Raw genomic sequence first — 16094 nt, forward strand, 5'->3', positions numbered from 1 at the left:
TGGGATGGGATGGGATGGGATGGGATGGGATGGGATGGGATGGGATGGGATGGGATGGGATGGGGGAGCAGCTTTGGAAGGTCCTTAGGAAAGTCCCCACTAGGGGGTTGACTTGGAAGAGTGTAAAAGAGGGCCTCAGTTCTGTGCTGGGTTTTAGAAATCAGGGACGTAGTTTGTGGTGTCAGTACTAAACATCAGGGTACTGCTTGATGATATTCATGGAGAAGGATGTTTTCTCATTCAAGCCCAAACAAGAGGAAAATCACATTCATAAGCTGTTAAGGTTTTGTGCATTCAGCAAAGAAGTGAGAGAGGAGAGAGGCCTCTGCAGGATCTTCATCATCACAGCCAAAATGCTCCTGATGGAGGATCCCTGGGCATGTCATTTTCCAGAGTAATTAACCAATTTCAACCCAGAATATTACAGAGCCCCAACTTATTATTTTGCTTCTGGGTCAGAAAAAGTACTGATTATTGTTGAAGAACAACTTCAGAGCAGAAATGTGCTTTGGAGATGTAGATGATGAATATCTGTATTTTGTATTGCCTTCACCATTTGCTCTTGTATTATAAATGTCAGCTAAAACGGAAAAAAATAATAAATCAGAACATGCCAAAGTTTAGCAAAAATTCCAGAGCAAAGTAATTTATTTCCCCAAAGAAGTTCTCTAAGAGCAATAGCTACTCAAACTCTGCCTTTATCTCCTGTGGTAGATTTTTCTCTCTCTAACACTCCAGGCTCTTTGAGATAAGTTTAAAAAAATAGCATTATCACAACTCGGGGGAAAACAAAACAGAACAAAACTGTCAGTACTCCTGAACTGAGTAACTGAGAGTCATTTTCTGTATGCACAGTCACTGAGATGAACCCCAATGTAGTGGTAATCTCCGTGTTGGCCATCCTGAGTATCCTCCTGATTGGGCTGCTGCTGGTGACTCTTGTTGTGCTCAGGAGAAAACACCTACAAATGGCCAGGTAAGTCCAGATTTATGGTAATTACAAAAAAAAATTCAGACACCAACAAACACATCCTGACCATAGTTTCAGCTGGGAGTGCTTTTGTGTGTGGGTGCTACTTGAGAGGCTTGTGAACAGGATGTCTTCAGAAGAGTTGTTTTGCTGCTTTTGAAGGGTAGCACATCTTCTATCTGCTTTCACTCTTGACCTGACTTACAAGCCTCAACCTTTGTCTCATTTTGAGCTCTGCAGCATTGAGTCCATAAGGAGTGCAATCACTTATTACAAAAGGGTTGTGTCAGGAACATAAATTACAGTTAGGATCTCAGGCACCTGGGCATGAGCAGGACATCAAGATGCTTTGCAAGTCTTTGATATGGTTTGGAACAGGAGATTTTTCCATATCAACAGATAACATTTTCTAGAGAGTCTCTCTCTCACCATTAGCCAGTCTGCACCAATCATTTGTAACTGAATATTGAAATGCAATTTCCTTTCCTAGGTGATCTTGCCTGCCACAGTTCACTTTAATGTGGGTTGCTATGGCCTGTGTGAGCTGTGGAAGTTTCCCCAAACCCTAGGTATTTGGTTTACCTGCTGGTTTTGAAGGTGTCACAGAGTCTTGGTCCTTTCATAATCTATGTAATATATTTTATATTAATTTACTGTACTAAGTCAAGAAAGGAAATTATTTCATGTGAATAAAAAACTTCTGTAAAACATCATGCACTGAACAACCTAGCAGATGCTGCATTTTGTGTGCTGTGTCTTGGCTATGTATTCCATGCAACAGATGACCATATTACACACATTTCTCAGGTTATCTTTTCAAGAAAACATTACGTGGCTTGTTCCTTTCACATGTAACTGCCTCTGCGAAAATCCCAGCTAAATTAATTCTCTTTCCTGTTTAATTGCTGTGCAGGCAGCCCAAAGCTTTTTCTCTTCATCACTGCTTCTAGCCGCAGAAGATAAACAGCCCAGAAGGAAATTCAAAAAATAAATCCAGTGAGAAGCTGCAAGCAATTGTTTGCTTAAATCAAGGAAATAGTCAAGTCAGTTTATAATTCATAGCTGAAAATAATAGACTTGTCACTACTAGAATGTTATTCAGGATTTTTTTTTTCTTTTCCCTACAGTTATTTTCTTAACTCAAAATTACCTGTAATTACCCTGTAAAAAGGACACAATTAAACAACTTCTCCTTAGAGTTGGAGCAGTGAATATTTAGTATAGAAAGGTAAATATTTAACATGTGTACTGAGGCCAGAAACCATTGCTAGAGCCAGGCTGTGGAAAGCACAAATCTGCACAGCAGCTAAGGTTTATTTGAGAATTTCATTCTTTTGAAGCATTTTTAGGTAGTTTGATCTCAGGTGGTGTTGAACGTTTATTGGTTTTGTACAATCATGGTGAGGGGTTTTAGTTATGTTTATTACAGATTATCTCAGACCTAGTCACAGATGTGAGTGTTCAGCACTTCCCTGCAACTCCAAGAGTTCTCTGTTAAATCAAGCTCTTTGCAAGTGTTGTGAATCCAAAAATAGTAACTTTTTACCTCATGGTCTTCCTGGAACAGGGAGTGCGGGGCTGGAACCTTTGTGAATTTTGCATCTTTAGAGAGAGATGGAAAGCTCCCTTATAACTGGTGAGTGTTTGAAGCAAAACTTATGTTTTTCCCCATCTCTGCTTCTTGGCAAATGTTATCTGTAATCTTAAAGTGCTTATTTTTTATGTCATTGCTGTCCCTCTTTAGGATAAAACTGCTATGCTTGTTAATTTAGTATTTTATCCCTTGAATGTGTTTTGTTTCTTGAGTGATGACTGAAGAAATGCGTTCTGTCACCTGCTATTTTTAGTAGGCAATGATGTACATACATGTCAGCCAAGTTGCATAGATGTGTTTTGGGAGGATATTTTTCTTCCTTTCTCTTACAGACATATTTCCTAAAATAACACAACTGTAGAAAGTTGATCTATAAACCCATTAGCACTTCCATATATTTACATCCAGGAGTAAGCTTATTTGTAGATGACTAATTACCAACTGTCTTCATGCAGTGCCATTAATTAATATTTCCTTGCATGACAAGACAAGGACAAGCCAACTCAAGTATATACTGTAACTTAATGTTCAGTGCTGTTGAAAAAAACTAACAAAAAAAAATCCCCTAAACATACCTTGCTAGTCTAGAAAATCACCTGCAAGAGTTGCAGGCACTGACTATGGACTCTAAATCATCACTGTCACCATCTGCTGAAGAGAAGTATTTGAGCAAAGAAAGTCTGTAGGGTTAGCTTTTATAGAAGTAAAAGGCTCTGAGAGCTACCTGACTGGCACCATTGTGGTCATTTCCATTCCTATTTTGAGAATCAGAGGAGTGGTAATGACAGACCTAAGGTTTGCTGCTCTGTTGTTAGCAATCTCTGCAAAAACTTCTTCCCTTTCAAGGCGAGTCCAAACACAGATACGTACAAGCATGACATCAGCCCCATTCCAGCAGGTCAGAAGAAGTGCCTTGGTTTTACACCCATGGTTGGCTTTGCTGACTGCTGAGAAGTTGGAAAGAAAAGTTGGTGCACAGGGAACTGCTTTCCGTGATCTCACAGGACACAGCCTGCCAACAAGGCTGGGATTAAATGGAATGACACTGCAGCACAACAAGCCTTTTGCTAATAAGCCTGCAAACTGAACTAACAAGCCCAGCAAATCTTGTCAATATCTCACTGTGCTGCTAATTAACTGGATATTAAACAGGATTCACTTGCTTGGTTTCGCTTTAATAGCAGCCAGCTGTATGCAGTACAAATGAAACCATCCCTCAGCTTCTCTTGCTTGGACTCTGTTAATGGGAAAAAAGGCAGAAGATCAAACACTCATGTTAATTAAATAGCCAAGCTTGAATGAAATTATTAAACTAGCAACAGATGTTATTAAAATCATAAAAGGTGCTTTTTTTTTAATGGGGAGGGAATGAATAGGTTTGGATGTGAAAGTAAAGGTTCTTGTTGCTTGATTTAGTATATATGTGTGTGTGTGTGTGTGTGTATGCATATATGTATACATACATAAATGAAGTTATAAAAATATGAACTGAGGACAGCATTCCTGCTTAATACCTCCACAAATTTTGTGTAAGTGAAGGCAGTGTGTGCTTATCTTATGGTCCTTACTTCTCTGGTGGTTGTTCTGTGTGCCTCTGTTGTCTAATGTCAAGACCAGATTCACAGTCCATCAAGGCAGCCAGGTGGGAAATACGGCCCTGAAGACAGACAGGATTAAAAAACCCTTTTTGCTTGGACTCATTCCAGGGATCTAGTAAGGGAGCTATGGGTAGATCCACTCCTAAGGGAAGCTCAGCTCAGCAGAGTTTTCAGAACTTGAGCAATCTCTGTGTCTGTTTCTTTTAATTAAGTTCTTCAGTACACCTGAGCAGGATGTGAAAGACTGCATAATTGCAGAAAAACAGTACTGTATTTATTGGGCAGTTCCAAATTTTTCATATGTTGAATAAAATCAATTGGTTTAGCTGTCAGAGCTCCTAGTCTGTGAATATAAATCAGTTTGCAAGTATGTTAGCCTGTGATTTGATAAAACGCGGAAAATTCTTGCGAGGATCGACAGTGAAAGAATCCCAGGCTTGAATAATTCCTTCTGCCTCTGTAGGCAAGAGGAAGTAAAAGCCTCACGTGGAGTTTCTCAAAGGGAGGAGAAGTATTCCAGCAACATCATCACTTCTCTCTTCTGAGCCTAATGGAAACCTCTGTGGCACCAGAGATCTGTTCATGGAAACCCAAATTTCCTCCTCAGTCGAGTCCCATAGAAACTCAAACAACAGATGAGCCTTAAGGCTCAGATTGTGCAGCTGTTGTGGTGTATGATTAACCAGAAAGGGCTCTTGCTCCTGGCTGACCACACAGTCCCTGCCCATGCCTGGGGAAGGTGCCCTGCAGAAACTGCACTGCCCATTTCCTCTACAGCAGCAAAACTCACTAAAGCATGACTTGGAGTTTTCACTGCATGGGCAGAAGATTTCCTCACTGGTTGGAAAATTGAGATTAGACATGATTACGCTTGACATGACTTATTTATCAGGAAAAACACAGTATCTGCCAGCTTCATAAGAGCCAAGAGTACTGAACAAGTAAATTTAACTTTGTGGTTCCTCTTTAGAACAGCTGCAGAAGGATGGTATCACTTTTAAGGCAGAAGATTTTCTGATGGGGAAAAAGCACACTGAGGGTATATTTGGCTAAAAAAAAATCCTTCTACTGGAGCCAAGTTTGTTTAAGTTTCATGAGTTTTTCATATTTACAAAGTACCTGAAGCCCATTTCACCAAGAGGTAGAACAGGCCTGAGTGGATTTCCTCAATGAATGCACAGCAGAAACTGGTAAACAACTTGCAAATACAGAAGTTTAGAATAATTTTGTACTCATATTTTCTTTAGCCACAGTAAAATCTGCTGTGAGTAGTTATTCATACAAACCACAGTTAGAAGAACTGTTCAAGCAATGTTTAGAGGAAAACCTAGGAGAGCAATTAAAGCACTCTACAAAATGTTACATGGATGTCTTGAGAAATCTGACTCAGTAGAGGATATTAAGAGATATTGGAAGCATCTGAATTTATCTCTGGTATAGATCTTCTGATATCCACAGGATCACTTGCAGGAACAAACGTGGGAGATTATTGTAGCTGTATGTGATAAAAACAAACCATGTCAGTACTGAATATCTCAGAACATCAGAGAACAGGCTTAATAGCACCTATGCAACGGCTGGAAATCTGTTGATGTTATTTTCCTACTCATTTTACTCTCTGAAGATTGAGAATAACGGGCCTGAATCAATATGATACGACATACTTATTTTGACCATATAGAATTTTGTGTCGGATAGCTGAAAATCCTGCAGAGGGTGTCAGGTTGAGGAGTAAAAATTCTAGGGATGCTAATAATATTTTTAGGAAGTAAGTAAGAAGTAGGATTTATGGCTTTAGCTGATTTTTAAAATAGAATTTGCTGATCTCCTGATTTCTGTTTGTCTTACTAACTCTCCTCACTTTTTCATCTTTATGTATGTTATTTATTAATGCTCACAGGCGTAGAAGTGTATTTGCTTTCCTAACTCTGCTACCCTCATGCCTTTGGACTGATTATCTTTTGGCATTTTATATTAATCCTTGGTAAGTGATTTACTTGTTTTTCCATATGCAGTGTGTAAACAATGTGAATTTCTATTACATGAAAAATGTGTGATACCTTTGTTTTCAAACGGGTCAAAGCTTTTGAAGATTTAATTTTCTTGTACTAGAACATGGACTGGCGAGGATGTGGGTATCAAAGTATTTGCTACCCTGCTTCATCTGGTTTGTCTGTTTATGCTCCGACCCATTTTGGTATTAAAAAGCTAATCTTACAGTGGTCATCGTATCCATCTCATTGTTGTCTTTGCAAATTTTGCTGCTTCATTATAAGTCCTGGCTTCTTCTGTCCTGGTTATTTACATGTTCATTGCCTGGCACTGACTGCTGCTGCTGCTTGATCGTGCCCCACCTGTTTGGTGTGTGATGTCAAATACATTTGTTTTTTAAAGGTGCTCTTAGCTCTCGTGACATCAGTAAAAGTTCTGCTTTTGAAACAACCAGTTCACTGACAGTCGATACAATTAGGAGTCCCAAAGAGTAAAAATAGGGTCACTGTGAGCACATCTCATTGTATATGTGTGTATATTTAATACTTCAGTCTTTAAATAATTTATAAGGACTTAATAAACAACTGATTGTTTTTTTTGAAAATACCTGACAAAGCCACTCATCTACTTAGAAGCAGAACTGTTTTACAAACCATTTAACAAATAATTATAATTAGGATCCAAAAATGCTTAATTCCTATAAAGAAACTGAAGTTCCTGATGGTCTTGAGTCCAAGTTAGAGGGTTTTACAAAAAAAGGTGGTAATGAGGTTAAGATTTTTTTTCCCAAAGATTCTCCCTTGTCTGACCATGTGGCACCAAAGCCCTGGCAAGCCCACATCAACATCTTCAGCATAGGGACTTTTGAGACTGATTTTCCTTGAGTTACAGTGGGTCTGTAGAAAAACCCATCTGAATTTTCAGTGGGCCTAGAAATGAGACTGTTTATGTAAGTAAAGAAAGGTCCGTTTCTTCTCTCAGGAAAACAGCATGTTCGCCACACACACCCCGCTGAAGGGTCCTCCCCACCTCTCCAAGGTTCATGTTATATTGACTTGGAACTTGCCTGGTGTAAACTCAGCGGTGGAGGGTCAGGCAAGCAGGTGATTGTTATTTTGGAGGTCACACTGATCTCTCTTAGCTCTCTAATGGTCAAGAAGCCCAGGGTGGCCACTGTGGATGGCACTGCTGCAAAGAGTTGTCATCTTCTTTTGCCCCTCTGCCTTTTTTCTTTTATTACATATTAACTCACCTTTCCAGATGCATATCTTTCTTCAGAGGTTTCCTCTTCTCCTTATTTTAGTCTAGATGGTTAAGTTTACAGGAGCTGAAGTGGAATGAGATGAGATTAATCCCCTCTCTTTGTCTTTTAATCTGTAGAGTAAATGGAATAACAGATGAAACACCAGCTAATGTTTCAAATGTCTTTGTTTTGCACACAAGTTGGTTTAAAATATTTATGAACATTCAGGAAACAATTGCAATGCTAAGAATTAACAAAGGCCTCTTGAGGCTATCAAAGCACACGAAATTCTTGCTGAGAAATGTATGTCAATCATTTGTTTTATTGCCTCTTGAAGTGTTCCTTGGAGAAGCGTTCTTAGAAGCATTCCCATCATAAAGAGCATTTAGGTATTTTTTTCCTTTTCAAATTAATTCTTATGTGCCCAGCATTAAAAGGTTTACCATAGTCACAGGGGGTAGACATGTGTTGAATAATTTAGTGGAATTAACTTTAAGATTTCATTGGAAAAAAATCTTTGAAGATGGAAAATAAATACTACTAGTTTATGTGTACAGTACATATGAATGTACAGATAACATGATAGGCTGAAGAGATTTATAATATTTAATCTCCACATTAATATAAAGCTGGTATTGCTGTAGCTCTTGTTAATTCTGCAGGCAAAGCTCCTCGTCTAAATGGAAATGTACCTTGATAAAATAAGAAAATTACTAGAGGTTGTGGCTGCTCCAGAAACTGAATGTTTTGTAGAAATTAATTTTGGAAAGTAAACGGTTATTTTTTTTTAATATAATGTCTAAACAGGGTAGAAAAATAAAAATACTCCACTTCTTATTATTTCTTTCTGTATATTTTCATTATTTAGAATTTAGTCTTCTCCTTTAATTTACTAATTGAAGCTGTGAACCAAGTGATCTAGAAATAATTTTCATATCACCATAAAATTTAAAATAGCATCATTATAATGTGAAAAATGAACAGATACTGTTTAATGCCCAGGAATTAAAAATTGATCCTACTAAACTTCCTTCTGAGTAAGCAAGAACCTGTTTGTCCTCTGTGGCTGATTGAAGAGAGGAGATCAGTAGTTTTAGACCTCTAGCAAGTTATTCCAGGGTGCTTGCTTCGTGTATTTAATCTTAATGTTTGCTTAACTGCCTGGTGGCAACAACAAAATGAGCACACACCCCCCTCCAAAAAACCACGTGGTGGTAGTTGGTGTAGGGCAGTTCTTAAGTCTGATCCTTTGGGTTTTACTGCTTAACACACTCAAAAACCTGCTCACAGCTGTTGCTAGTGAATTATATCACTTATAAATCATTGTTTCACGTGACTGGCACAATTACCTCCAGCTGTTAAAGGCAATTAAATTATCTAAGGTTTAAGCTTGAGTCCTGGTGAGGTCAGTAGGATATTTGCCATTGTCTTCATTGATCATCATAAGCAGGTTATGAGACAGGCCCTTTCTTTTTTCCTTCACCTTTTCTTGAAGTTGCAAGTGGTGGTCTTGTCCCTTTACCCGACAGAAGCTTCTCATTCCCAATTGCTCTCTAGTGTTGACATCCATTTCCAGGCTCAGCTGGGCTCAGGCCCTGGGGGCTCAGCCCCAGCTCACCCAAAGCCAGTGGGCCAGGATTTACAGGGGACCCATTGCTTTTGCTGGGCACAGATTTTCCTTTTCATCGGCAGGTCATTCTCAGGCACAGAATGGGATATTCATCCCATTGGAGTCGACAGAAATGCTGCTATCAGCTTAAAATTGTCCAAGTTATTATCACCAATCTCCTCTGGAGTATGATGAAAAAATACACATTCTTAAATCAGTACTGTCTTTGAATAAAAGCTGTACAATAGCTTAATGAATGAAAAACACTTCCTTTTATTTTACAGGAGTAAAAATGGATTAAAGAAGAGAAAGCTGACCAAGTATGTAACTTCTTTGATATGTAAAGGAATAAGTCTTAGACTAAATATGCATTATGGATTAGATGGCATAGTGGTATTGCAGTTACAGATATAGAAAACTTCTCCATAGACCTATCCCAAGAGCAGTATCTGAAGGCAGAAAACAAACAATAATTGGACAAAAGCAATTCTGCTCAACAAATTGTAGTAAAACATATAAAATTAGTCATCAGGGAGAATTATCAATTATCCAACTTAGTGATTTCAACAGAGTTTATCCTCAGTTAAAAATTGTAAATGGTGAAAAAACTGGGATGCATTTGTTTGTAGTGATATTTCCCTCTTGACATGGGGCTCTCATTACAGTTGTTGCTAGAACATTAGATCATTAATGGTAGCTGGTAAGCAGGAGTAATTAAGTGCTGATAAGACAGGTTCCTTTGGACATATTGCCTCAAAGTAAATGAGAAGATTGCTGTGTACATGCTTCAGTAGCTGGTAAATTAGAGTATGGTAATTAGGTGAGAGAAGCTGTTTACCTGTGTTTCATTACTCGGAGCATCAGCCTAATTATTTCTGTGTTATGTTCAGGGGCTGTGCCTGACTAACAGATAGATCTCACCTGGCAAAAAAAGTGTGGAAAGGTGGGAGTCACTAAATCAAGGCTAATTCATACCTACTGAAGCTCTCCATGGTTTTGTATAGTTATGTACCACCTTCTTTAGCCACCATCTCTCTGGGAAGACAGTTTGACTTCTGATAAATGTGTGTAGCTCCCAAAGCCAGCAGAGAAAGCAGGCAGGGCAGTGACATCCAAAGTGCTGGTTTAGGGGATTTTTTTTTTAGGTGGAACTTGTGAAAAAAACCCCCAAAGCCTAAATATGAAATCCATTTTGCTGCATGAGCAAAGCCCTTGGGGACATACCCACCTGTAAAAGCAGTTCAGGGACCACTGATTGATCACAGGAAGGGTGTATGGGCCCCTCAGAACAGTGGTTGCCTGTGGGTAGAACAAGCCCAGCCTCCAAACCACAGTGCTTACTATCATCAGCACTGCTCCACTGAGGCACCCAGAGGGGTCAGCAGCCCCCAGCCTCTCTTTCTGGTGCCATTATGATACAAGGAATGGGCAATACACCCACCATTTGATGGCCCTTAACCACCAGGTTCTTCATCCTTACTTCTTTCTAGCATTAACAGTTCCAAACAGATATTTATGACTTGCTAGTATTCTGGGGGAAAGAAATAAAAGGTAGGAAAAAACCTGGGTTTTTAACTTAATTTCTGTGTATTTTTCTTTCAAAGCCCTGTCCAGTTGGACGATTTCGATGGATACATCAAGGATATGGCCAAAGATTCAGATTATAAATTTTCTCTGCAGTTTGAGGTAAATAAATCTCTGAGGGTTCTGCCCTCTGCTACCTGCCATACCCAGATCAGCTTTTTCAAGATGTTAAGTTTGCGTGGCATGCTGCTGGGTGCTCTGTGTTGGTTGATGTGTGGTGTTCCTGGGCTTCTCTTCCTCTTCTGCAGAATTTATAAGTCGAGTTTGGTGGTGGTGGTGGTGTTTGGTGTTAAAAGCCTGCGTTTAGTATACTTGATTGGAGTGGCTCATCACATTCAATTTGAGTTAGTTGCCAGAAAAACTGACTTGCTTTAAGTTTAGGACATGCTGGCAACCTGAAGTAAATTTGGGATTTAAATGGCTCTATTTTATATATTTAATGCCCTTAATTTGAGAGGAAGTGTTGAAATGAGGAAGTAGCATCAGAAATCTCTTTAAGGGCAAGGAGATTTCTCTAAGACAAGTTCAGGTGCATTTTCTTAATTACCCAGAATTTAAAGTCAGCTTAGTAGTATAAAACTAAACCCCATCCCTGGCCTAGGGCTGTTTCCCAAAGATTTAAACATGGAAAGGCAGCGGGGAGGACTCTCAGGGTGTTACCATGATCCCTCCCTGACAGCAAATTCCTCTGATGCTCATATATTATATGTAACTACTGAAGATAATGACTAGAAAGATCTTCCAAGCTTTTCCCCCAAGACTGAAAGCCACTTGAGGACTTGAAGAAGCCCCTTTAAGGGATGACCACCACAGAAATAACTGGCATGGCAGTGTTTTGGCTGAGCGTGGGTAGGGAGGAGCAATTCTCTGTCACAGCAGGGATGGCAGCCATGTGTTGGAACATCAGCAGGACAAACCTCAGCACTGCTCTCCAGCTGCTCAGAGCCCAACTCAGAGGCATCAAATAAGGAAAATCAGTGTAGCCCTGCTGTCAATTTATGAAGCGATTTATGAGCATTTTCTGTCTGGTACCTGCCACAAGTAATCACTTCACAAAAAATTATTCTCCGAGTGTTTTTGAGGCTGACCTTGGCATTTTCCTTGCTGTTACCTCAGGAGCTAAAACTGATTGGGCTTGACATACCCCACTTTGCTGCTGATCTCCCCATGAATCGCTGTAAAAATCGCTACACAAATATCCTGCCATGTAAGTACAACACACACTAAATCCTGCTAAAATCCCTAGAGAGGGCAAGAGGAGTTTTAATAAGAAAATTGGAGAATCAGGGGATTTTCTAAGACTGATAAAAGCCTGTTCTACAATTCTGCTCTTACAGAGAACCAGGCAAGAGATGTTTTTTGTTAGCTTTGAATAGATCTAGCTTCCTGGACATGTTTATTGTGGCAAGAGTTTGGAGGTGAGAAACATAAGGTCTCTTATGCTACTGAGTAGTGTTACTGTATTTCTCTTACGATTTTAATGAAACCTAAGGGAGCCCAAAGGGACAGCACTTGGAGGGGGTGTTTGCAGAGCAGTAGTGATGGTGTGTCCATGTAGTGTTTGCTGAAGCAGATGTTGCTCTCTTGGTAAATACGAGAATTTTCTATTTTTTAATAGATTTTTTTAAAATTTATTAAGATTTTAATAGATTTTTTTTTTTGCCATTCCTATAGGACTGATTTAAATTTTGCCTAGTTTTGCCTAGAGATGAGTGCCAGGTTTGAGAGGCAGTTTTTTTCTAATTTTTTTTTCCTTTTACAGATGATTTTAGTCGTGTCCGGTTAGTCTCAATGAATGAAGAAGAGGGATCTGACTACATTAATGCCAACTACATCCCTGTGAGTACAGAGGTCTGGTCAGTGTGGACTTCAGTGTCCTGCACACCAGTCAGAGCATGGCCCTTGAGAATAGCACAGTATCTCCTGGAAGCTCAGTCATGTTCTCAGCATCTCCTTCAGCTTCCAGCTATTTTGCCCACAGGGAGCAGCCACCAAGAAAAAGAAAGGGAAGAAAAAGGGGTGAAGGGGGAAGATTTTTGGCAGAATTTTGCCACAGTAGCACTGGGTGAGCTGTGAATCTTTGCGAAATTTTGGTTGGACTGGTAGGGAAATGAGCAGGAAACTCATTAAGTTTATCATTTAACTCATTAGGGCAGTTAAATGATTCGGTGGCCTTTTAAGATAGCGAGGTAAAACATAAACCTTTAAAAGAGAAATTTTTCTAGATTTCTACTGCACACGGAAAAGAGGGCTAAGCCAGACACTCCAAATGCACAAAATGCACACACAACCCATATGGTGTGTGGAGAGAACTTCTGCTTTCTGCCTCGTCTCTGGTGCTTCCCCTGGGCCTCCCTCCACCTGGCAGGGAACAGCCACTTACCGGGGGTAGCACCCACAGTTTCAGGATAATTAAAGTTCAGACAGAGCTGTAGCCAAATATTTTGACACTGGGGGTTGGCTGAAACCTCTTCAGTTCTCTCCACTCTTCCCCTGAGCTCATGCAGTCACTTGGGCTTATCTCTGCCGCTGCCACAAAGGTTTGCCCCTCTGGTCGCCCCTGTGCTGTGAGCTGGAGAGCAACATTCACTGGGCTGCTCTGTGTGGAGAGGAGGCAGGGCACCACAGCAGCCCTTCAGGAAAAGGCCTTTCCCTTGGGGATCACAGACAAATTTTTGCAGTCCTGCTGTAGACAGAGCTGGCCCAGCCTGTGCTGGAGAGAGCTGAGCGAGCCTTACGGAGAAAGGAGGAGCCCCCGGATGAGTCAGTGGAGCAGCTTCTCTGTCACTGTGGCATTGCCCAAGTGTGCACTGTTGAGCCAAGTGTCTGTAGTTGGCTTCTCTGTGTCCAGAGCATGAACCTGAGCACTCACACTGCAAGTGCCTGAGCTCACAGAGAATCAGGAAAGAAAAACGTTCCAGGATTCAAAAGCACTGTGCACAGCTCAGGAAACTTCTGTGACGTGGGATTGTGGATAATAGGACCTTAAGTAGCAGTCCTTTTCAGAATTCATTTCTGCTTTGCATCTCTTTAGTTCTACTTATAGCACAGTGCTGACCAGGGAAACCAGGATAAACATGTGATATTAAAGCTGGGCTTTTCCTGACGATCACTTCTCCGCTCAGTCCCTGCCTCCAAACACAGAAACCAGCGCTGATCTGTGTCCCTGTGCTAACAGGGATTTGTCACTTAGGTCAGACACAGCCCACGCAGACAAACAGGCAGCAAATTCTGTGTAGTATGAAAACTCAGATTGAGCTGATTTGTAGAGATGTCTGGAGGAAGCCATTTATGGGAAGTGCTCCCAAATCACAAATAATTTTATGAGCCACGTACTGAGGTGGCACAGAAATTGCCCAATTTGCATGGGATCATGCTGTGTGTTGGATGGATTTTTTGCTCTTGCTAGGAATATAAAACAACTTTCCAAATGCAATTTTGATGATACAATCTCAGCAAATAGGGTAATAGCAGATGCCAAAAGGGTCATTCTGTGGTCTTTTATTATAGTCTTAATAGCAGTCTTTTGGTTTTGGAGAGGAGAAAGGAGTCTTTCCAACTAAAATCATGTTCATGGGGATAGGAGAGGGAACACATGGATATGAAGCATCTGGGCAGCTGTTTAGAGCATTGACTCAGCATTTTCTCTATTATTTTAAGCAGAATTCTAATTAATGTTTTATTAATTTAAGTCCTTATGACATAAACACCTGCATATAATCCTGTTCCATTGACACCAGTGACTGAAAATCACCACAGTTACTGCTTGAGATAAGCAGATTGGGCATCTGTAACTAAACAAAATTACCAAAAATTACATAATCTGTAAGGAGCTGGAACTCCCTTTTAGGGTTCTTATTACTCACTTTTTGCCTTTTCTGCTCTCTGGGCAAATGATTTGTATGGTAACAGCTTCATCTTCTGTCCTTTAGATTGCATATACTTTGGGAGCATCAAAAGCTAGCAGAAGTTGTCATCACAAATAAATACAAAAAAGAATAGTGATTTCTTTATATTAGAAGTCACTTTTAGAGCTACAAATTGAACTTGAGCAAGCTAAAAAAAATCTGAAAAATACGTGTTCTGAAGCAGTAACCATGTTGGTAAGCAGGACCTATCTCTTTGTCTCTTAGGGTTATAATTCACCGCAGGAATACATTGCAACCCAAGGACCACTGCCAGAAACTAGGAATGATTTTTGGAAGATGGTTCTCCAGCAAAAATCACAAATTATTGTCATGCTCACTCAGTGCAATGAGAAAAGACGGGTATGTAACAAAATCTTGTATGTGGTGTGAAAGAAACTACCCTGAAAACAGCTCTTTTGTGCTGAGTGAATGTCTTTGCATTGTTTCTGATCATGAGGCAGCACCAGCACCACCAGCCCTGGAATGGCATCTACCTTCACATTTCAGGACCTTCTTTGACATTCCCTGATGTTCCCTGACCTCCTTTGACCTTCCTGGAGCTTCTTTATCCTTCCTTGACCTTCTTGGACCTTCCCTGACTTGGTGCACCTTCTTTGACTTTTCCTGACCTTCTTCAACTTTCTTTGAACTTTTTGACCTTTGATGACCTTCTTTGACCCCTTCTTACCTTTTCTGACCTTCTTTGATTTTCTTTGACCTACTTTGACATTCCCTGAACTTCTTTCACATTCTTTGACTTTCCCTGACCTTCTTCAACCTTCCCTGATTTTCCCTGACCACCTTTGACCTGCTTTGACCTGCTTTGATGTTCTTTGACTTTCCCTAACTTTCTTTAACCTTCCTCAACCCTCTTTGACAATCCCTGACCTTCTTTGACCTTTTCTGCCTTTTTACCTCCCCTGACTTTATTAGGAAGCCTCACCTCTTACATGAGGAGAGACTGAGAGAGCTGGGACTCTTCATCCTGGAAAAGAGAAGGCTCCCGGGATCTTGTCACTGTGTACCTGATGGGGAGGGAACGGAGACAAGGGACGCCTTTAGTGGTGACTTGCCCAGTGACAGGTCAAGAAGTGATGTGCACAAATTAAAAAAAACACATTAAATTCATTCTGAAGTCAGGAAACACTTATTTGCTGTGAGCAGGACTGAGCACTGGCACAGGCTGCCCAGAGCTTGTGGAGTCTCCATCCTTGGAGATATTCCAAAGTCACCTAGACATGGTCTAGAGCTGGCTCTAGGTGACACTGCTTGAGAGGGGAGGGGGTTGGACAGGATAACCTCCAGGGGTCCCTTCCAACCTCAGGAATTCTGTGATTCTGCACTCTTAAGTTTAAATAATTACAGAAGACAGGTTTTGTGCTTTGTATTTTCCCTTGATACTGTAACAGAAATATTTGGAATATAATTTGGGGGGGCCTGTGTGGACACTGTCTTTCCCAGTGTTTTGCTCCATTTAGACCTATTATATCAGGAAAAGTAACAAAAGGCACTCTTCTTCTATTCTTCACTGTACTAAAGCTGCCCTTCTGAAAACTAATATACAGCTGATGGCCACAATTAAACAGGAATGGTCAG

The 16094-nt window shown here is 40.4% G+C and overlaps 1 protein-coding gene across 3 annotated transcripts in view; it reads left to right on the forward strand.

The window, feature by feature from the left end:
- PTPRO (protein tyrosine phosphatase receptor type O) overlaps positions 1-16094 on the forward strand; it is a 146978-nt gene that overhangs the window by 118905 nt on the left and 11979 nt on the right. For 2 of the 3 annotated variants that reach the window (XM_042050324.1, XM_042050326.1), the window contains exons 15-22: positions 856-976; positions 2538-2606; positions 6063-6146; positions 9291-9326; positions 10611-10692; positions 11707-11797; positions 12353-12429; positions 14724-14858. In XM_042050324.1, coding sequence (XP_041906258.1) covers positions 856-976; positions 2538-2606; positions 6063-6146; positions 9291-9326; positions 10611-10692; positions 11707-11797; positions 12353-12429; positions 14724-14858 — 695 coding nt within the window. The remainder of the gene's footprint in view (positions 1-855; positions 977-2537; positions 2607-6062; positions 6147-9290; positions 9327-10610; positions 10693-11706; positions 11798-12352; positions 12430-14723; positions 14859-16094) is intronic. The other variant, XM_042050325.1, reaches the window with a different exon arrangement.

Source organism: Corvus kubaryi, unplaced genomic scaffold, assembly GCF_017639235.1.
Source record: "Corvus kubaryi isolate FWS band 111438036 unplaced genomic scaffold, C.kubaryi_AGA036_p1.0 72, whole genome shotgun sequence".
Lineage (NCBI taxonomy): Eukaryota > Metazoa > Chordata > Aves > Passeriformes > Corvidae > Corvus > Corvus kubaryi.